At 47.4% G+C, this 22,085-nt stretch overlaps 1 protein-coding gene across 1 annotated transcript; it reads right to left on the bottom strand.

Moving 5' to 3' along the window:
* Positions 1-439: 439 nt before the first annotated feature.
* Positions 440-17,795, bottom strand: LOC127343238 (protein VACUOLELESS1). Its single transcript, XM_051369362.1, has 15 exons — positions 16,841-17,795; positions 16,385-16,675; positions 13,825-13,964; positions 6,645-6,750; positions 6,468-6,560; positions 6,004-6,093; positions 5,779-5,892; positions 4,770-4,892; positions 4,483-4,556; positions 4,349-4,403; positions 3,662-3,840; positions 3,112-3,241; positions 2,926-3,028; positions 2,646-2,743; positions 440-793 (listed from the first exon to the last, which is right to left on the bottom strand). Exons 1-15 carry the CDS (start codon positions 17,699-17,701, stop codon positions 635-637), a joined length of 2,616 nt encoding a protein of 871 aa, XP_051225322.1. The 5' UTR covers positions 17,702-17,795; the 3' UTR covers positions 440-634.
* Positions 17,796-22,085: the final 4,290 nt, after the last annotated feature.

Raw genomic sequence — 22,085 nt, 5'->3', positions numbered from 1 at the left:
ATCATATTGCAACAGACAGACACGGTGTTCCTTGCTTCGGCTTTGGAAGGCGGCATCGCGACAGTCCATTTGCAAGGCCCGGCAACAAAAAAGTACAAGAGCGAAGCCTGATGATCGTACGTCGACGCCAAGTTGGTTTCATGAATGTTTTGTTGTATGGTTTTGCTCCAAAAAAAAAACACTTCCATTATACATGGACGTTGTGCAAAAATTGTACACATGAGCCAACATTCAGGTATTATCGAACCTCGCACTGCATCTGGCCCTCCTGTTGTCAAAGGACGACCATCTATGCCTTACCATAGTACAAATCCACCGACGCTCCCTGAAATAGTTTTCTGTAGTCTGGTATACTATCTTTTGAAAAATATAGTCAAGCTTCAAGCAAAACTGCAGTGTATACATACAAAATTGACGAAAAAACCATCAGGATCTCCTCTCACAAAAAAATCAGGATCTCTATATTCCTCATTTTTATTTCAAAACTTCCAACATGTCCCACCATCATCTACACATTTTCCATCGATGTGGTGATCCTCAATTTCTACAGATGGGATATTCACAGAGTGGGGGTTGATACACAATGAAAGTCAAACACAAAAAGAAGGCACGGTGACATGAGCTTGCACATATCTCAGTATGTTCCTTGAGATGAAAATCGATCCCGTAATGTATCGATAAGAGCATTCTGTCCCAGAGTAAACTTTAGACGGCTAAATAGCTCATCGCCATTGTTATCGGCCTGTAATGCTGCTGCTTTAGCCTCTTCGTGCATACCGAGACGTTCATATGCCTGGAGAATGATAGCAAGATCATTAGGTGTGCGTTCACATAGGAGAAAAACATAGAAGTGACTATGCACAGTGTTTCCTTCGATTTTCTTCTTGTACAAACTTTAAACCTGAACTGTTCAATGTTCTGCCAACTGTCGTCTCGTATATGTTATGCTGATGCAATGCTATATTAAAACGGATGTGATATTGCTATAAACATACAAACTACCAAGGAGTTCTAGCAGTCAATCATGTAAAAACCAGGGTTGATATGGAGTATATGTTTTACCCATGTTTCACCTTATCTATTTGCATCCTCAACAAGCTATATCTTCCAAATGTTTCAGTTCAAAAACAAAATCCTCTTTACCAGTAACTAAAACCTTGATCTGCCAAGCTAAATGAATCAGAAGTAACTGAAAGAGTGAATTCCAGTTTTTACGCTGTTTGGACATATGTACAGGTTTTACCCAATTTAAGATTTTCTTCGACATTTTATCCTCTAGTTGTCACGTTGTGTCACTTTTTACCCATTTAACATGTTTCCTCGATTTCAACCGGCTGACCCCACATGTTGACTATGTGAGGTCCACCTGGCTTGTGAATGGATGCCAAATGGAAAGCGCTAAAATCTCTAGGCATGTCTAAATTGCCTATAGATGTAACTGGTCCGGGTCGGCCCGTTGGACCTCCGTCCCGCACCTATATTTTGTTACCATTGGGTTATAGGTTTGGCCCGTAAAAACTCAGGGTCCAACAGGTTCCGATCCATACGACCCTAGGGTCGAACCGCTCCTCGATGCGAACGCGCCGGCCGCATCGTCTTCATCGCAGCAACTCCCGTACAGCAATTGACACAGCTTCGCCGGAAAAAGGGGCCGCACGGTTTGGAGCCCCGGCGAGCCAAGCCGTCCACGCCATCGTCACCGCCTCATCTTCCTCGTCCTCCCCGTCAAGCCATGCGAGCCGGGACGCCCGGAATCGCCGCCGCCGAGCCCATCTTCCCCGACGGCGGTCGTTGTCGCCGTCGTCGATTCCGACCTCCCCAGTCGTCGCTGACCTTCCCGGCAGCACCAGGGTGAGCCGCCGGTTCTCCCGCGCCCCTCTGCGCTCTCTCTCTCCCTCTGTATCGCCGCTGCCACGCGCGCCTGCGAGCACCGCCTCCGGGTATGTCCGCCGGCGCCGCTCCGGAGACGGCTGCATGAAGCAAGCGGATCCCACGGGGGAGGTAGCGACGGCGAGGAACGAGAAGGTGTTGATACGGGACTGCATCAGCCGCGCGCCAAGGGAGGATGCCGCTGCGCGTCCCCTGACATCCATGTTCCTTAGGTAGGGGCGAACCTTGGATACCCCGTTACCCTGTAAGGAGAGGATCGGTCCGAACCGTGAACCTCTTATTTTCTAAAAGGTTTGGAGGTCCAACGCTAGGGCCAAACCGGACCGGACCGGTTGCATCATGAAAATTGCCCCAAACTTGTCTCTCCTATCATGCTTGCATGCTCGGGCTAGAGCGACGGCGAGCACGAGCGAGAGTGGGTCTGATGCATTAGTTTTGTGGTCTTGCCCGAGGAATTTTACACTTCCCGTTTGGCATTCAGTCACGAGCCATGGACCTGACATGTGGACCCATCCGGTCATAATCAGAAAAGGTAGTAAACGCAGTAAAATTTGACACGATGTAACAACTAGAGGGTAAAATGTGCCAAAAAAAATTAATGGGGTAAAACCTATCACAAATGTACAAACATGAGGTATAAAGTGGAATGTGCTCTAATTGAAAAGGACAAGCGCTTCTCTGATATGCATGAAGCTTACTAATATGCTCCCTCATTTCTTAGAAGACCTGTTGATTTTGGCTATACATAATCATACCTGAGATTTTTCAACACTATTTGTTAATTTCAGGATATATTTGACAGCTTCAATTTTTTGGCCAGCATCAATACATGCTTCCACGAAAGGTTTATAGCCTGAAAAAAAAATATAAGAACAATAATAACATATTCAAAGATATAATATGACCATGAAGCATTATTACAGGGAACCAATATTTTTATAATGAAAAGTATATTTTACATGAAAGAAACAAGAACTTGATATTTTTTCAGTACAACTTTCCTCATGAAGATGCAAATCAGATACATAAACCTACCTCCAGGTGGTTTCTTCTCTTTTGAGAAAGCTTCCAAAGCATCCCAATTACCAACTGTTGCTAAAGCACACGCTTTCAGCCAGTACCACCTTTTATCAGGAACCTAAGCAGCATCATGGGCATTACAAAGTCAGCATTAGAATAATCATCAGCTAAAGAAAAATGGTTAAAGACGATTTTCAATACCTTGAACTCTGATTTTACTTTCACTGCAGCTCGCTCATTTCCCATTGCAATACAAGTTTTTATTGTATCACTGACACTAGAGCCCAGAAATATTGCTTGCTTTGTGGAAACTTCTAGGTTATGTTGCACTCTGAGAGTTAAGGAAAAAGAATCAGAAATGGTCAAAGTGGAACCAGAGTTAATTGGTAACATCATGGAAGCAGGAAGCAGATGGAGGTTTGTGAGCTAAAAGACGTGTGAAGTGTGAACCTATCCTACAAGCTGGGAAGCAAATAGTGGTTTCATGATGCTTGACTGGATACGTGATATGTAAGTACCTCTAAAGGTAAAAATAGGCGATTTAGTTATGCGGTTATGCCTTGTTTTCCTTGCTGTCCCAAAGCTTTAATTCATTTGATGAATCTTTTCACACAAACTGGGCGCCAAGCAGAGTCTAGGGCTCATTTCTGGATATCGCATGATGCTAATAACCAAATTGCCATAACTTTGTCCTAATAATGATGTGCTAGCGTCCTCAAATCACAAGATATTCTGACAAATCATCGTATACCTTAGCAATTTGGCATGCTCTTCAGAAGATTTGGATTCAAAAAGATGTTCCTTGGTCTCAGCAAAAAGCCTGTAGGCCTGGTCAATGAGCCTCACTTGTGGAACATGGATAGAACCCTTGCTTGCCACTGGATTCTTCTCCAATTCTCTCGACTCTTTCAACAAAAGAAAGGCAGCATCCTGCAATTGCTCTCAATAGTTAAGGGAAGGAGATTTACAATGTAAATACAAGTCATGATACTGCTGACTGAAGCATGTTAAATTGACCGTGCATCCTTTCCAGCATATCATACTAACTACTCCCTCCGTTCGGAATAAATTGACACGGACTCATGCATGAAGTGCACAGAGCCTGGTAGTGTCCCGTGCAAGGATTACGAGTCGATGAGTCGAGCCAAGTCCACTAGGGTACCAATGTGGACTAGTCACAACTATTCATGACTAGTCCATGTTTTTGGTTGGAACAAGTACCAACTCATAGACTAGTCGAGCGACTCTTAATCCTTGGTCCCGCGTCGATTAATTCCGATCGGAGGTAGTATATAGATGAGCTGGTTGCTTAGTTATGGAAAGCAAAATATTCACTGAGCTTAGTTAAAAGTTATTCAACTGAACTAATGTGGAAGATAGTATGTATGACACATTAGAACAATAGACAGTAATCAACACGTTAACACATGCAACCTACTTGGAGTCTCCCTGTTGATAAAAAGAAGTCCTTCAAAGCTTCATGCTTAGAGTGTCTGTGTGCATAATAGACATTGAATGGTCAAGAAAGCTACACATTTAACACAAGAACCAGAAACAGGATAAATGCATCACCTTGCATAGGTCATAAACAAATCTCTAGCCAAGGGCCTTGCGTTGATTATACCAAAAAAATCCAACGGAGCGTTCTGTAAAATAGAAATTACGTCAACGAAAATCACCAAGAACTTTATGAGTGGAAGCCACTTTCGTTCCATTTCTTAAAAACTAGTAAGAAGATCAAAGGTGGCAATGCCCACAAGTCCATAACTACATCAGGCTCATAGTTGGCTCCTATCGATTCCCAGCAGCAGTGCCTTATTCCGGCGTACCATTCTCAGAGTGAGGGAGATTTAATTTACCTTTTCTACAGCTACCTTCTGCCAGATATGGAAAAGCACAAGGTACACAAGATCAGTATCACCGCTCTCAATTGACTTCTGTAATGCCTTGTCTTGTTCATCGATACTTAGCAACAGAGGAATCTGCAAAAGTAAAGAAACAATTCAGAGGATGGCATGTAATGCTCAGTTACTTACAAATCTCTCCTATTTCATACACATTCTTACAGCATATTAGCAGCTTGTAAGGTACAGGACCAGCTGCAGCCCTAGGGCAGCCCACAAAATGAAACTATCATCTAAAATGGATATTGATTGCACCAAAAATGTACACATTTTATCAGCAAAACTCTTGATGCAGTTATTATATCCAAGCCACCTCCTCTACTTCTGTTCAAAAGTTAGTCTAAGCAACCAATTTATTTGGTTATACACAATATCACATTTAGCATACCTGAAGCCTTGAGCCCTGACAGCCTAAAATTATAGGGTAGAGTTTACTTTGTTCCCTATGTTCTTTGGACATTCTTTTTTTTTCCTGTATGCTTCTAGGAAGCTGCCATGTTCATGTTCTTAATCTGATTCATATATACTGAAAAACATGATGTGTAATAAATCATAAGATTCTTATCCCTGTACCACCTACTACCTCCGTCCAAAAATAAGTGTTTTAGTTTTGTCTACACACTTTAGTTCTAGATACATTCGTCTTTAGAAAAAGTTGAGACTCTTACTTATTGAGACATTAGTATATGGCTCTTGAAACATTACTCATTCAAGCTAAGATGTTAATGTTGAGCTGAACAATGATTTTAGAAACATTACAAAAGCTATATTATCATATTTAGGAAGAGAGGAAGGATGGTGCAAAATATGATAATGAAGACATGTTACAAGAACCATCAAAGCTGTTCCCTAAAATGTGCAAAGCCCAAGAAAGTACTGAAAGGCTAAGTTACATCTATCCACGTTACTCACAAGCCCCCCAAAAAAGATTTCCATCTTGCTCACAAGCCAAAAGAAAACTTGCCTGCTTCGAGGATTGGGACTCATGGTCAACGAGCATGGCAGCCAACTTTCGCCGGCCACTGTTATCTGCATGAGCTGCCACTGCAGCATATGATATACCTTTACATAACCTGAGCTGCAATAGGAAGGAAATGTAAAGCAGAGGAAAAAAATACACTTAAATAAGCATTGACAGGTAATATCATCAAGCATCGAGTCTGACACTCTGACTATAAGAAACACAAACCTTGTCAAGCAAACCTTCAAGAAGGACTATATCTGGAATTGCAGTTGAGGCTGCTATCTTCTCACATGCCCAATGCATGATCACAACCTCCTATAAAATATTTAAGGCACAAATGAAACTGGTATTACTTAACCAAAAAGATTTATTGTACTTAGTGCAAGGGTGGTACGATTAAGACCACCCACGATTACCACTTTGCAAAATAGCTAGTTCAGACCAGCCTATAGTTCAAAACCATGATGTTCTACTAATGACTATTAAAACCCCAACAAGTAATAAAAGAATAAGTTCAGTGTTTGGTATTATCTTCGTCCAAAAAATTTAAAATAGAAAGGTGAAGGGAACTTCATTGTGCATATGGTGAGTTATTAAGTACAAGATTATGTAACGGTTAACACAATATTTACGCATATCAAACAAACTTACGACAGGAAAAAAGGGAAGGGGAAGAAGAAGGTAGTTACCGGATTCAGGCTAAGGTACTCAGAGATGCGAAGTGCCAAAAGATGCTGATTAGCATTAATTAGACGTCCAACGAGCACAGTTGCAGTAAGCAGCTACGGAACAGAAAAAAAACATACGATAATAAGCTATCAAAGATAAAGGAAATGTTCAATACAGAATCTGAAAGCAATACAAACCTTGTACTGCTGAATGGTAAGTGGCATTCCAATCTCCGGGTCACGAACAGCATTTAGAACTCGCAACATTTTGCACATTTCTTGAATGCGTCCTTGTGGAAATTGACTGCCAAAGCCAACTGGGTATCAATACCAATTTCAAATATCAGCAATAAATTATTCTATACAAAGAAATGCTGGTACCCAAAAGTGTTAGACATAAAGTAATGATCATATGCCGTATTTTAATAAAATGTTCTAAGTATGTATAACAAAAATAGCAAACAATAACATTACAATCTTCAAAATGTGACAGTAGCAGCAGTGGGTCATACTATTGCCCAAGTTAAAACATAAGGCATAGCATGTGGTGTTGTCCGCAAGTGTTATCAAAGGAAGTCATACAATAAGCAACATATTTGGCCTAATTTTCCAAAGATGCTTTTGGTTGACAATTTGGAGAAACTAAGAAAACTTTTGGGCAGCCTCCTAAAAAACCTTAAAGTTTAATTGTAGTGGAAAAGCAAGGAACTTGGCTCAAATCAAACATATGAGTTCTTCGACTAGAATAATGGAAAGTAGAAAAGAAAAATCATTGAGCATCAGTGTGTCTAAGAACTCCTAGCCCAGCACCTTGTCCATGGTTTAGAACTGGAAATGTTATCGATATTAGTCAAGTTATTCCAGAAGTTTTAGCAATGATAACACCATTCGCCAGAAAGTTCTGCCGCCGCAAGGGACCTACACCACCAGATCGGGACACCTCCACCGGCGGAATCGGGCGCTCCTTCCACAACACCATGATCGGAAGCTGCTCAACCCAGAGCCCGCGCTTCCAAGCTCACGGTGGCATCTGTTAGTATCTCCAGCCTCACTTTCATGAAGAAGAGGATGACACTAGGAGAGTTGGGGCAATTTTCGTTGGTTTATTTCTCACACATCTCACACAATGCCATGCCAAACTGAGGGCACGGGGCTACAGATTTATAGCTGCTAGCCAGCCAGAATATGCTAGTCTAAGATGCTAGTCTAAAGTTGCTAACTACCAGTCCTTGATGCCTCTAAAAGCAGTCAAAGATCAGGGATGCTATCCTATCCTAACCACCTCTCCTTCACAAAGGACCATGTGTGTGCTGCAGTCCTTCACAAGAACCATGTGCAGCAGCAGCTCCACAAAGACCAGAATACAATGACTTATTCATCATTCTCCCCCTAAGTCTTGTACGCCGTCTTGGGAGAGCGCTGAGCCATCCCGATCCGGGAGCAGAGCTCGAGGAACTTGACCCTCCCAACAGGCTTGGTGAGCAGATCCGCGAGCTGATCCGTGATGTTGAGGTAGCTTGCCTTGATGCTCCCTTCCTCCAAGCAGTCTCGGATGAAGTGATACCTCAACCGAATGTGCTTGCTCCGTTCATGAAAAACGGGGTTCTTTGCCAGGGCCAGAGCAGACTTGCTGTCCACCAAGAGCTGCACTGGTCTAGTGTCTCGACCAAGGAGATCACCAAGCAGTCGAGCGAGCCAGAGCGCCTGAGTGCAAGCGGTGGAGGCCGCTATGTACTCAGCCTCACATCTGGACATGGCCATCGACTGCCAGCTCAGGAAGCACTTGCCGAGGAAGACGAGGATCCCGCTCGTGCTCTTGCTGGTGTTGATGTCGCCGGCGTGGTCGCTGTACCCGACGAAGTGCGCCACCCCATGACACCTAGGGTAGTGGAGGCCATGGTCGAGAGTCCCCGCAATGTAGCGGATGATCCTCTTCACAGCCTGCTCCATGCAACGACTAACGTAGCCGACGGAGAAGGCCAAGTCCGGCCGTGTGTGGGCGAGGTAGCGAAGGCTCCCCACAAGACGTCGGTATTGTGTGGCGTCCATTTCCTCCGTCGTGCTGTCGCGGCTCAATTTCAGCCTCTCCTCCATCGGAGTGAGGGCTGGGTTGCACTCGGTGAGCCCAGCTAGCTCAACGATGCGCTTGGCGTAGGCGGTCTGCTGAAGCGTGATCCCGGAGAGGTCCTGGTGCACCTCGATCCCTAGATAGAAGGAGAGGAGCCCCAGATTACTCATATGGAAGGTGGCCTTCATCTCTTCCTTGAACGCCGCCACCTCTGCATCCTTGATGCCGGTGATCACCAAGTCGTCGACGCCCACCAACAGGGTGTTTCCTCCACTCCCCCGTCGGTAGACGGCCGCCTCGTGCGGGCTTTGCTCGAAGCCCATTGCCTTCAGCGTGGAATCTAGCTTGGCATTCCACGCCCGTGGTGCCTGCCGCAGGCCATAGAGAGCCTTGCGCAGGCGGAGTACCTTGCCCTCATGGCCGGGAATCGCAAATCCCGACGGCTGCTGCACGTAGACCTCCTCCTTCAAGTCGCCGTTGATGAAGGCAGACTTGACATCCATGTGATGGACGCGCCAACCCTCCTTGGGAACGAGCGCAAGGAGGAGTCGCACGGACTCCATCCGTGCCACAGGAGCGAAAGCATCGTCGAAGTCGACCCCCTCCTACTGCAAGAAGCCTCGTGCCACCAAGCGAGCCTTGTGCTTCAAGATGGCGCCAGCTTGAACACCCATTTGAAAGTGATCGCGCGGTGACCACGAGGGAGGTCAGCAAGCTCCCAGGTGCGGTTCTTCTCGACCGCATCCATCTCCAACTGCATGGCGGCGTGCCATGCTGCGTCTCTCTCAGCCTGAGGCTCGCCGTCGTCACGCGCAAGCTACAGCTGCGCCTCCAGGTCGCGTGCCACCTGTCCCGGCACCGGCTGGTCGCCGAGAAGGTTCTCCATCGTACGGTACTGCAGCGGCTCGCCGCCATGATACGCATCGATGCGCTCCCCGTCGTGAGAGAGCGGAGAAGCGAACTCCACCGGGCTGTGCTCAACATGAGCTGGTGTAGACGTGCCCGGAGGAGTGACTGCCGGTGCTGGAGTACGTGGTGACGCCGGCTGTGGTGGTGTAGCAACCACCAGGGTCGATGGAGACTTGGGGACCGAGGTAGGCAAGCTTGTTGAAGAAGAGCTGCCTACTCCCTCGGCTGCCTCGAAGTGGACGTACTCAACAATGAAGTCGTCATACATCGGAGTCGAGCTGCCCTCCACCGCCTTACCCCATGCCCATCCTCGCCCTTCGTTGAACACGACGTCTCGCGACGTGCGCACATGCTGTGTCTTGGGGTCGAGGATGCGGTAGGCCTTCGAGCCCTCCGAGTAGCCAATGAACACTCCCGAAGTGCTCCTGTCGTCGAGCTTGCCGATGTGGCCGAGCTCCTTGGCGAATGCGAGGCAGCCGAAGACCCGCAGGTGTGAGACTGCCGGCTTTCGCCCATGCCAGGGCTCGTACGGCGTCCTGTCGTCGAGAGCCTTAGTAGGCAAGCGGTTGAGGATGTAGACGGCCGTCAGCACCGCAGAAGACAGCCGGCATCTCTCTCTGCTTGAGGAGGGCCCGAGCCATCCCTACAACCGTCTGGTTGCGCCGCTCGATGACGTCGTTCTGTTGCGGGTTGTAAGGCGCGGAGTAGTGGCGCTGGATGCCTTCATCAGCGCAGTACGACGCGAATTCAGTCGTTGTGAATTCGCCGCCGTTGTCGGTACGCAGCACGCGCAGCTTGCGGCCGCACTCCGCCTCCGCAGCAACCTGCAAGCGCCTGATGGCGTCCGCTGCCTCTCCCTTGCTGCCGAGGAGCACCACCCACATGTAGCGGGAGAGGTCATCGACGAGAAGCAGGAAGTAGCGTCGTCCTCCTGGTGTGGCCGGTGTCACCGGGCCACACAGGTTCCCGTGCACGAGCTCGAGCTTCTCCTTGGCTCTGAAGCTCGCCTGCTGGGGAAAGGGAAGTCGTCTCTGCTTCGTCAAAAACACAGACGTCGTAGAGCTGCTCCACATGGTCAAGGCACGGCATGCCTCGCACCATCTCCGTGGTACTGATCCGCTTCAGGGCCTCGAAGTGAAGGTGCCCGAAGCGCTGCCACGCCTCGTCCTCCCGATGAGTAGCGAGACAGAGGGGTTGTGCCACCTGCACATCAAGAACATAGAGGCGATTTGTGACGGTGGCGATCCCAGATGCGCAGAACTCCGCTCTCGATCAGCACGCGGGAGCCGTTCTTATCCAGCTGTCCCAGGCTGATGATGGAGTTCCTCAGCGCGGGGATGTAGTAGACACCGATGAGCAGCCGGTGCTCTCCAGTATTGGCGGCGAAGATGACGAAGCCGACACCCTTGATCTCCACGGCAAAGGCATCCCCAAACTTGACGGAGCCTCGCACGTCAGAGTCGAGCTCGGCGAAGAACTCCCGTCGGCCGGTCATGAGGTGGGTGGCGCCGGTGTCGAGGCACCACCCGCTAGTCTTGTCGTTACCAGAGCAATCGCCGAGAAGGGCGTGTGCTTTTGGCTCGTCAAGGTGGAGGAGAGTTGTACGGTGGAGAGCCGCTGCGGTCGGTGCCGCTGGAGACAGCTCGATGCTAGCATGCGCCATGAACAGAGCTGGCTCCTCCTCCCCCGCCTGTGCGACGTGGGCCTGGCCACGTCGTGGCTGTCGGCACTCGTTGGCCCAGTGACCAAGCTTGCCGCAGTTATGGCAGGAGACGTCCTTTGACGGCTTGGGCTTGCCGGCGGAACCTCTGCCGGCATCACATTGCGCCTTGGCATGGCCATCCTTCCGCGCCTTGCGTGGCTTGCCGCGCTTGCGACCGCCTGTCGAGGAAGAAGGCTCCCCCTTCTTCCTGTCACCGTGGCCAGCATCCCACTGCTCCCGAGTGAGGAGCAGCTTCCCGCTGGTGGTGATGGGCCCCGACGAAGACTGTGGCTCGTCGGTGTCGACGACCTTGAGGCGACCAATCGCCTCCTCGATCGTCATGGTGGAGAGGTCCAGCAGGGACTCGATCGAGCGAGCCATCTACTTGTACCTCTCGGGGACGCAGCGAAAGAGCTTCTCAACAGCTCTCTCCTCGTCGTAGGCTTCATCGCCGAACTGCACCATCTTCTGCAGCAGTCAACAACATCCTCACCTGGCTTGAAGGCCAGGTTCTCCCACTCCTTGCGAAGTGCCTGCAGTGTGGACTTGCGAGCACGGTCGATGCCGATGCGTGCCGCGCAGATGGCGTCCCAAGCCTCCTTGGCAGTCTGCTTGTGAGAGAGCGAGAACTGCATCTCGGCTGGGACTGCGGTGATGAGGGCATCCAGCGCCCGTCGATCCTCATGATGGTCGACGTCGACGTCGTGGACTGCCTCCCACATGTGCCGCACCTGGAGCCTGATCTTCATGATCGCAGCCCACTCGACGTAGTTGGTTTTGGTGAGGGTAGGCCACCCAACACCGGGACCAACATCCCTGACCACCGTCCGGACCCCGTAGAGGCCGCGGTCTTGGTCATCCCAGCCGCCACTGCCGTGCGCGCCTCCTCTGGGAGCGCCTTCCCGAGGTGCGCGGGCATGCTCGGCTGCCAACTGCCTCGCCCGCTGCGCCGCCTGCGGCGCCGCTGCCATCAGCAGAAACGGAGCCGTTGGCGCTGCCGCGCAGCACCTCGACCTCCGCCGCCGCACGTGCTGCCTCCGGTGCCGCTGCTGCTTCTACCTCCGCTCTAGCTGCTGCCAGCTCCGCTGCTGCCAACCTCGATGCCTTTGCTGTCGCCGCAGCGGCTGCCGCAGCCACTCGTTCACGCTCCTCTGCTGCGGCGGGATCGGCCTCCTGCCGACGCCGCGTGCTGGAGGTAGCCGTGTGCTAAGAGTGGCCGTCGGACATGTCTCGCTGTTGGGGGGCTGAACGCTGCTTCCAACGAGCTGCTGCTCTCGACAACCCGGATGGAGGGAAGTAACCAGGGGCAGTTGAGGCTGCTACTGGCTGGGGCTGATCCCTTCCCTGTGAAGGGGAGGAGCAGGAAATGCTACCACTTGTTAGTATCTCTAGCCTCACTTTCATGAAGAGGATGACACTAGGAGAGTTGGGGCAATTTTCGTTGGTTTATTTCTCACACATCTCACACAATGCCATGCCAAACTAAGGGCACGGGGCTACAAATTTATAGCTGCTAGCCAGCCAGAATATGCTAGTCTAAGATGCTAGTCTAAAGTTGCTAACTACCAGTCCTTGATGCCTCTAAAAGCAGTCAAAGATCAGGGATGCTATCCTATCCTAACCACCTGTCCTTCACAAAGGACCATGTGTGTGCTGCAGTCCTTCACAAGAACCATGTGCAGCAGCAGCTCCACAAAGACCAGAATACAATGACTTATTCATCAGCATCGTCAAGATTCCCGCTGCGCCGGGCTGAGGGTTTCTTCTCCTGCTATCTTGAAGGGATCCAAGAGTTGCCACGAGATTGAGGCAAACACCTGCCGCAACCAGCGCCGCCTCACAGCTCCTCCACCTGGCCACTGTCTCCTCTGCCTTCCCACCACTCTGTCGCCTCGACTGTCCGGGCTCCCCCGGTCGCTGTTGATCTCTTGGGCGAATGTGCTTATGTTTCCCGTGAGACTTTGTTAACTTAGGTAAAAGAAAATGTTTGCCCTCTTTTTGTCCATGTTTAGGCCTTATCGATCCACACGTGAGAGCTGTGTTGGTGGAGTATATGTGGACTGCCCAACCTTCTCCATCAGTTCTGACTTTTGGTTCTACTGGTTGGTGCATAAAAACTCATACAATCTACAATTTACCTTCAGTATGCTGTTATTATGGCAGATCTAGGCATATTAGCTCTGTTGATCAGTTTGGTCAATGATCAGCACTCTAAGCAATCCAACATCGTGCACATATTTAGTTGGCTGTGTTCATCTGTATGCAGCAGGGTAAAGAAGAATTTTCTGGAGGAAAAATGATGTCACACATACTATCGAGGCACTGGCTGGAAACTAGGGAACAATCCATATGAGCGTTTCACAGGGGAATATCTTTTTTAAAATGCACTACAGCTTAAGGGCTTATATTAGACATGAAAAAGTACAAATTGAGTGCAAAACAACCAATGGACCTCATTCCCATAAAAAAATATTGATATACAACATTATTATAGAATCCCACCTTTACATTTTGCAAGACATTTAAATTTGAGCAGGATTTTTCGTTTTGCAGGGCACACACAGTAGGTAATAAACTGATAACTAATATGTACTGGTTCCACGACAATAAGGTTGAAAGATAAGCATGTGATTTCTTGCAATAACAAAAAAAAAATTATGTAAAAAACCAGGATCCCAAAGACATGCAAAAAATAAAACCTGCAGAACGGTAAGCCATAAGTAGCAGCATTAAGTAATGCATGTTGGCGTGAAACATCAAACTCATATCCAGCAGCATCAATACAAGCCTCAATCGCCTCGGGCAAGGAAGACGATATTAGCTGATAGTTATCGTAAGCCTGCAAGTGTAGATCATTGTTAATGCCCCATCTTTGGTTTTCACGGGAAAGGGGGCCTATTTATGAGATGACGTAAAAACAATTTCTGAAATTATTAAAATTTAGACATCAAACAGTGCTGATATAATTCAAAAGTTGCACATGGTGAATGCCATAAAGTGCACACTAAATAATGCCAATTACAAAATGTCAATAAAGTGTGAAATAAGCAAAGAGCCCAAGATGCGGTATCTTGCCATGCATCTGTAATATTGCACATAAAAATGAGGGGTGGTATGGTTAAATATAAGTAGTATATGTTGCATGGTACTCCCTCTAGTCAAAATTTACTTGTAGCTATAGCTCCTAACACATACAAAAAAGGACGAAATTTAAGTTTTAGTTTTGGTATAATTCTCCACTATTAACCGAATAGTCATCTCTCTAGCATCACCATCACCAATAACTCAATAAGCAATAAACAGGAGTACTTGATGGAAAATGTTGCCTCCAAAAAACAAATGACAAGTATTCCAACCAAACCAACTATTTGAAACAACACCAACATTGGAATGGAGGTAGTAGTGAGGTAGGCACCACAACAAAAAGAATGCACATCATTCAGAACCCTAATTGACACACTAATACTCTGTGTGGCAAAATGAATTAGTTTGCAAGAGAGTATTGCACTGAGTAAGCCACACATAGACCATGTAACTCTTATCTTTGTAAATTAATTAATGGCTTAACTTGCAGGAGTATGGGAGGGGCCGAATGCAGAAGATGGTCTTTAGAGCTACGGTTTGAGAGCAAATAGTAATGTGGAGGCGAATAACCGATCTGCTTGCCGATGGAGCTTGTCCCCATCCGCTACAAGAGACCCATATAATCTTCTGAATACATTCTTATTGTTTCAACAAGATTACATGGAGTGGACTTATCTAATACTGCTATGTAATCAGGATAGTATGAGGACTCATCAACTAAATTGAGCTGGATACAGCATAAACCAGAAGGGCGGGCCTGGCGCAGTGGTAGAGTATCTCCACTTGTGTCCTGGATTCGAATCAGCCTCCTTGCACAATAAAAAGCAAGGGAAAGGCTGCCTAGAAATACCCTTCCACAGACCCCAAAATGTGTGGGAGCTTTCAGCACTGGGTACCCTCTCCAAAGAGTCCACAACTTATCACCATGTTAGTACACAGGTGACACTTTCTCAACCTGTGCACATGCATTCCAGAACTCAGCACTGGACCATGATCTAGCTCACCTAATGTGTACATACAAGAGACAATGCCAGCAGTACAATGACCTAGCATAGTATGTACAGTAACTAAAGCAAGTGCATACAGTTCATGCAGCGGCAGGAGTCCATCAAGCCTATCATGCATGTATTTGTTCAAGAATCCAGGTCAGCCAGGAAATGCACACACATGTTCATCCAACAATACAGGTCCGCATGCATGTGTTCCAGCAATTTAAAGTGATGTAGTTTTGCAAGAGCTGACCTGAGTTTATTGTCAAATACTGCTTATTGTTTGTATGTCTCATAATTATACTTGCCGAGTATGCTTTGTCACTTTTGTCTTGTGTTATATTTGGTTTTCAGGTAACAAGTGATAGTGGCACGCATGGGACTGGGAGCAGCACCTCGACATGGTTGGATACACACTACTCTCACACATATGTAGACTTAGTACACATCATGTACTGTACTTTAATCTTGCCCATTATAAGTTGTTAGATGCTTATTATTCTACACCGCTGAGACTTGTCATATGTTACTTAGCACTATAGTTAGTTCATACGGAGTCTTATTAGTATAATGCTTAATCTGAGTCATACTGAACATTATACGCATGTGGACGGATACATTCTTATTTGGTTGTTGCCGATGTCTTTATAAAAAAAAGGCAGACTCTGTCGAAGTTTCTAACTATACCTAGACTAGACTTGCCAGTTTTTACCTTTGTGTGGTAGCATTTGTTAAAGTTCAGGACAGTATTGTGGTATGCATCCAGTCTTGGAAGAGTAAGACGGGAGGATAGTCCAGTAAGGGTAAAACACTAGAGGATACTAATTATGGGAACTAGGAGAGAGCTTGGGTCAGATTTAGTAAGTATTTGGGTTTACTTGCAGTCGTAGTTGCTAACCCTTTGAAGGACCCTAGTATCTTAGTACAACCAAGCAAGAAGAAATAATTATATCCGCTATTTACTATCTCTCAAGTAGTTATAATGAATCATCGACAACTACTATGGAACGGAGGGAGTAGTTATCAAGGTGTGAATCAAGGACTGTTCACATCATCTCAAAGCGACTACGCTACGCATAAGCTCTAAGCTAGCAACAAGGGGATGGCAGCAGTAAAAGACAGATGTGCTATACCATTAATGGCACAGGTTATCTACTACATAAGAAAGGGAATTATTAAACTGTACCTTAGCACTTTGCTTGTCGTAGTGGTCTCTAGCATCATAGAGTAATGCTGCTGGAGACATGCTTCCAATGCCAAAAATTGATGTAGTACAATCTGGAACTCGGTGCAGAAATTCCATACTTGAATTAGAGAGGATTCTTACACCATCACACTCAGGGATGAGCATTATGGGTTCATCATAATTGTACTGCACCGGATCTCCATTGGGGCCGACCATCAAGAGCACTTCAGGCCAGTAAAGGAGCACGCTGTCCAACCCGCACCAAGCTATTTGATCCGGTGGTAATGCAGACTAGAATATTTCAAAAGATAATACTAGTGAATATTTGTGCAAAAGAGTGCTACTGCCAATTTGATATGCATAGACAATGGTCGAAAGCACCAGTGTATGCTAGCAGAACCAGATACAGATTTACAGACTAGTAAATGGTGCACGCACGAGAGCAGAGATACTTACATCACACTCGTACTCGAAAATGATCCTGGAGAAATCGGTGGGGATTACAAGCAGGCGGCCATCATGTGCGAACGCCGCAAGCAGCTTTCCGTTGGGTGAGACCGCCATTTTCTGCACGGGTCCGATCTCGAGGGCCTCTCCTAGAAGCTGCACGCCATCCTCGTCAACTGCCACTACCCGATCGCCGACTGCAAGCAGAACCTCGGGGCTCCCGGACATGACGAACTGCGGCTCCACGACGGCCATGCACAGCACCTGCTCGTCCTCGGCGACGCCCGGGTCGGCGAGCTCCCGCGGGTGCGGGTCGTCCGCCTCGATGTCGGCGGTGACCACGACCCGGTTGTCCTCTGTGAGGATGGCCACGCCACCTCCCCAGAAGACGGCGTCGGCGACGCCACCGGAGGCGGGTGGGAGCAGGGGCAGGGGGGTGGAGGTAGGAATTGGTTTTAGATCGGGGAGGCGGAAGCGGAGGAGGGAACCGTCGGATAGGAGGGCGAGGAGGTTGAGGGAGCTGGAGAAGGCGAGCGAGTGGAGGCGGGGCAGGTGGGGCGTCCAGGGGGAGGAGGCGAGGGGGTGGCCGGAGGAGGAGAAGAGGAGGAGGCGGCGGCGCGAGGGCTCGGAGTGGAGCTGCACGATCTTGGAGTCGTCGCGGACGGCGGCGATCGGGCCGCCGAATGGCGCGGCGGCGACGATGTGGGTGGAGAGGTCGAGGCGGCCGGTGGCGGCAGCGGAGGAGGAGGAGGAGGAGGCGGTGGTGGTGGGCGGGGAGGACCAGGGGAGGGGGGAGTAGATGGTGATGCGGCGGTAGAAGCGGTCGGAGAGGAGGTCCCACTCCGCCGCGACGGAGACGGAGGAGGACATCCCCGGCGGCGAGGTCCGGATCGCGCGCGAGGCGGGGAGGAAGGGGGTTGGAGCTCAACTGTCCGGGTTAGGACGGATTGGGCGCTGACATGTGAGGACCCAGCCCAGGATGCTTCATCTTCTTCGTTAGGTTGTCTCAAAAAAAAATCTTCTTCGTTAGGACTTGCCGTGATTCGGCTCCCACAGCTCGGACCAGGAAAACAGGATGGTGACAAACACATCACATTGGCTACTTTTAGAATCTACGGCGGAAAGTACCATGTGCACATCTCCTTGGATTTTTGGATTTTTAATTTTTTTTCAAAATCTCTCTTTTATGTTTTCAAAAATTATGACATTAAATATGTAGATCGATTTAGACACGAGGAGTGTAGTCAAAAAAAGTCCCATTAAAAAATACTTTGTATTTTGAAAAATATAAAAAAGACAAATTTCTGACTATAAAGCATCTCCAATAATATAACGTATTTTTTGACGAGACTTTTTTGATTCCAATCATCGTATACACATCTATCTACATATTTAATGTCATAATTCTTGAAAGCAGAGAAATATGAGAATCTGAAATTTTCAAAAATCCAAAAGTGAAGGGAGCAGTGACTCCCATGTGCACAAAATCCTTGTCCATCTATGGGCCTTTTCTATGATCCGCCTTCTCCAATCCAAAAGAAAAAGAAAAAGGTTTTCCTCCGGCCAAATTTACGAAATTGACCTTGAACTAAGAACTTCAGCACACAAATGACCAATATTGTGGGACATGATTGGTGTTTGGACGGAGCAAAAAATAACACGTCATCCAAGGAGTAATTGATGCACCCTGGTGGAGCTCTCATAGCGATTTGAGGCTCGCGTCCGCTAGATCTTACCAGATGTTGAATCTAGAGAGTCCATTCAACTGTTTATTTTTTTACCGTACCATATAAAGCTCCCGCGGTGAAACCCTAGCTACCAGCCTCCAATGGCCTTTCTTGTTGTGCCTCCTCCAATCTCCTCGCTTCACTCCTCCCCGTCTCCCCCAATCCTCTCCCTCCTCGCGTCGCTGCCACCACAACTAGCAATGTCCTTCTCCTACACCCTCTCTCCTCTGTGGGCCTTCTCCTCTCCCACCATGGCACATCCATTGTCATCCTCGCATCGTGTCGTACCCCCAAAGAAGTGTAGCATGTGTCATCGTCGGAGGAACGCCTAGGGGCTGGCAGGATCAGTCCAGGTCACTAGGATGAGGCTCCTCGCGCCTTACCATCGGAGGAGGAGCGGTTGGTGGCCATCGGGAGGAGCGCGAGCTGCTGGGATGAGTCTCTGCGAGCTATCTCTCTCCCTCCCCCTCCATATCCCTCTCTCACATAAGATATATCCTTGTCCTTGCGAAAAAACGGAAGGAGAAAAGGAGAAGATTGCAGGGAGATGAGGTAGGCCAGAGGGATTTGCCTCTAGAAGACATGAATAACCCGATTCAGCTCACTTGTGGCCAATTTCCCTTTAGTTCTAGCAAAGGTTGTCGTTTTGATCATCGTGTTCTCTAATGTTGGGTATAAACTTTACTCAGTTTTGCTTTCTTCACATCTATGTATTGTGAGATAGTTGCATCCGTCTTATTGTTGCATTGATAACTTTGCTCTAGGTAAAAAAAGGCTAACAAGTATATTTCACTTCCTTAGGCATATTACCATGCTTATATTTTACCGGCATTTTGCCAGGGTTGAACTATTTTGATTCAATTATCTATTGTGACTCAGAACTGCAATCCGTTTGCTGAATAACATACACTACAAGAAAAGTTGCCATGGCCGACGAAGTTGAAGTCGCGCCGTGGTTGCTGGTGTACCATGGCCGACGATTTTGGGTCTGTCCGTTGTGCATGTCAAAACGTTTTTTTCTCGTTTTTTAGGCCACCTAGCCCGACGAAACCGGCCAAAACGTTGCGTATGGTGGCCCGGGACGTGGTGCATCTCGAATTCTCGGGTTCGCCGGCCGAGTCAACGCAAATCCGCACCGCCGAGGGATGTAGGGCCCAGATGGCAGCCTCTCTGGCATTGTTTTTTTTCTCGATCGCGCCATCTCGTTCAACGCTCTCCGATCGAGCCGTTTACGATGCAGGATCATGGGTCCCGCATGTCATCCTCTATGAACCAAAATTCTTTCTATTCTTGGATTTTTTTGACACCCTGATTTCTGGCTACTTCCTTTTTCTTTTGATCCCTTGCCGCCTTGGAAACGTTGACACCGCTGCTGCTAATTGGGACCCGCATGTCATCCTCTATGTACTATAAAACTTTCTTTTCTTGGAGTTTTTTTTAGCACCTCAAATTTGGTCACTTGCCTTTTTCTTTCGATCCCCTGCCGCTTCTCAAACGGTGATACCGCTGCTGCTAAATGGGACCCGCATGTCATCCTCTATGTACTATAAAACTTTCTTTTCTTGGATTTTTTTTGGCACCTCATATTTGGTCACTTGCCTTTTTCTTTCGATCCCCTGCCGCCTCTCAAACGGTGAGACCGCTGCTGCTAAATGGGACCCGCATGTCATCCTCTATGTACTATAAAACTTTCTTTTCTTGGATTTTTTTGGCACCTGATATTTGGTCACTTACCTTTTTCTTTCGATCCACTGCCGCCTCTCAAACGGTGAGACCGCTGCTGCTAAATGGGACCCACATGTCATCCTCTATGTACTATAAAACTTTCTTTTCTTGGATTTTTTTTGGCACCTGATATTTGGTCACTTGCCTTTTTCTTTCGATCTCATGCCGCCTTTGAAACGTTGACTAAGCTGCTGGCTCATGGGTCCCGCATGTCATCCTCTACGACAATAAAAGTTTTCTTTTTTGGAGTTATTTTTGACCCCTAATTTCTGGCTATTTGCCTTTTTCTTTTGATCTCCTGCCCCCTCTGCAACGATGAGGAATCTGTTGGCAGGTCGGTCCCACATGTCATCCTCAACGAACAATAAAAGTTTCCTTTGATGGATTTATTTTGAACCCCTGATCAATTTCTGGATATTTACTTTTTTTCTTTTGATCCCCTGCCGCCTTGAAATCGATGAGGATGCTGCTGCCTCATGGGTCCCGCATGTCATCCTCTCAGAACGGTAAATGTTTTCTTTTCTTGGATTTTGTTGACCAAACGATTTTTGGCTTATTTTTTCTTTCGATCTCCTGCAGCCTTTAAAACGTTGAGGACGCTGCTGGCTCACGGGTCCCATATGTCAGCCTATATGAACAATAAACGCTGAGGATGTTGCTGCCTCATGGGTCCCGCATGTCATCCTCTTAGAACGAAAATGTTTCTTTTCTTGGATTTTTTACCAACAGATTTTTGGTTTATTTTTTCTTTCCATCCCCTGCCGCCTTTAAAAACATGTGATATCTTGATTATTTTGCAGACAATAAACAGTGTATTGCGCTCTGAGCTATTTCAAACGGATAAAATAAATCTTTATTTTTACATAAACAAACTTATATGTTGAATCTCCTTGTTTTTTTTGTTTTTGCGAAGCATAGGATTTTCCTGTTTTTTTAGAAAATTCCGAACTTTCCTGTTTTGGAGTGGGCTGAAATTGTACGAGTCAAAAGGCCAAGCAGGATAGTTCGAAGGCCAAGATGTCCAGATGCAGCCCAATTGAAATCTTTCTTCTTGGATTTTTTTTCACCCCCTGATTTCTGGCTACTTCATTTTTCTTTTGGTCCTGTGCCGCCTTGGAAACGTTGAGACCGCTGCTGCAAAATGGGACCCGCATGTCATCCTCTATGTACTATAAAACTTTCTTTTCTTGGATTTTTTTTGGCTCCTGATATTTGGTCACTTGCCTTTTTCTTTCGATCCCGTGCAGCCTCTCAAACGGTGATACCGCTGCTGCTAAATGGGACCCGCATGTCATCCTCTACGTACACTCAAGTTTCTTTTCTTGAATTATTTTTGGCTCCTGATATTTGGTCACTTGCCTTTTTCTTTCGATCTCATGCCACGTTTGAAACGTTGAGGAACCTGCTGGCTCATGGGACCCGCATGTCATCCTCTATGTGCTATAAAAGTTTATTTTCTTGGGTTTTTTTTCACCCTCTGATTTTTGGCTATTTCCTTTTTCTTTTGATCCCCGCGCCTTGGAAACGTTGAGTAAGTCTTGACTCATGGGACCCGCATGTCATCCTCTATGTACAATCAACTTTCTTTTTCTTTTGATCTCAAGCCGCATTTGAAACATTGAGACCATTCTTTGCTAATTGGGACCCGCATGTCATCCTCTATGTACAATAAAGTTTTTTTCTTGGATTATCTTTGGCTCGATATTTTGTCACTTGCCTTTTTCTTTCGATCTCATGCCGCCTTTGAAACGTTGAGTAAGGCTGTGGCTCATGGGTCCCGCATGTCATCCTCTACGAACAAT

The sequence above is a fragment of the Lolium perenne genome, chromosome 3 (genome assembly GCF_019359855.2).
Source record: "Lolium perenne isolate Kyuss_39 chromosome 3, Kyuss_2.0, whole genome shotgun sequence".
NCBI classification, from domain to species: domain Eukaryota; kingdom Viridiplantae; phylum Streptophyta; class Magnoliopsida; order Poales; family Poaceae; genus Lolium; species Lolium perenne.
This window is presented reverse-complemented; position numbering and strand designations above follow the sequence as displayed.

Excerpts from the sequence above, each read along its gene's own strand:
- LOC127343238 (XM_051369362.1), bottom strand. The coding sequence starts at position 17,701 with ATGTCCTCCTCCGTCTCCGTCGCGGCGGAGTGGGACCTCCTCTCCGAC. Across the intron at positions 6,751-13,824 it reads TATGGCTTACCGTTCTGCAG|TCAATTTCCACAAGGACGCA; the intron begins GTTTTATTTTTT and ends TGGCTTTGGCAG. Across the intron at positions 6,094-6,467 it reads AGTACCTTAGCCTGAATCCG|GAGGTTGTGATCATGCATTG; the intron begins GTAACTACCTTC and ends AATATTTTATAG.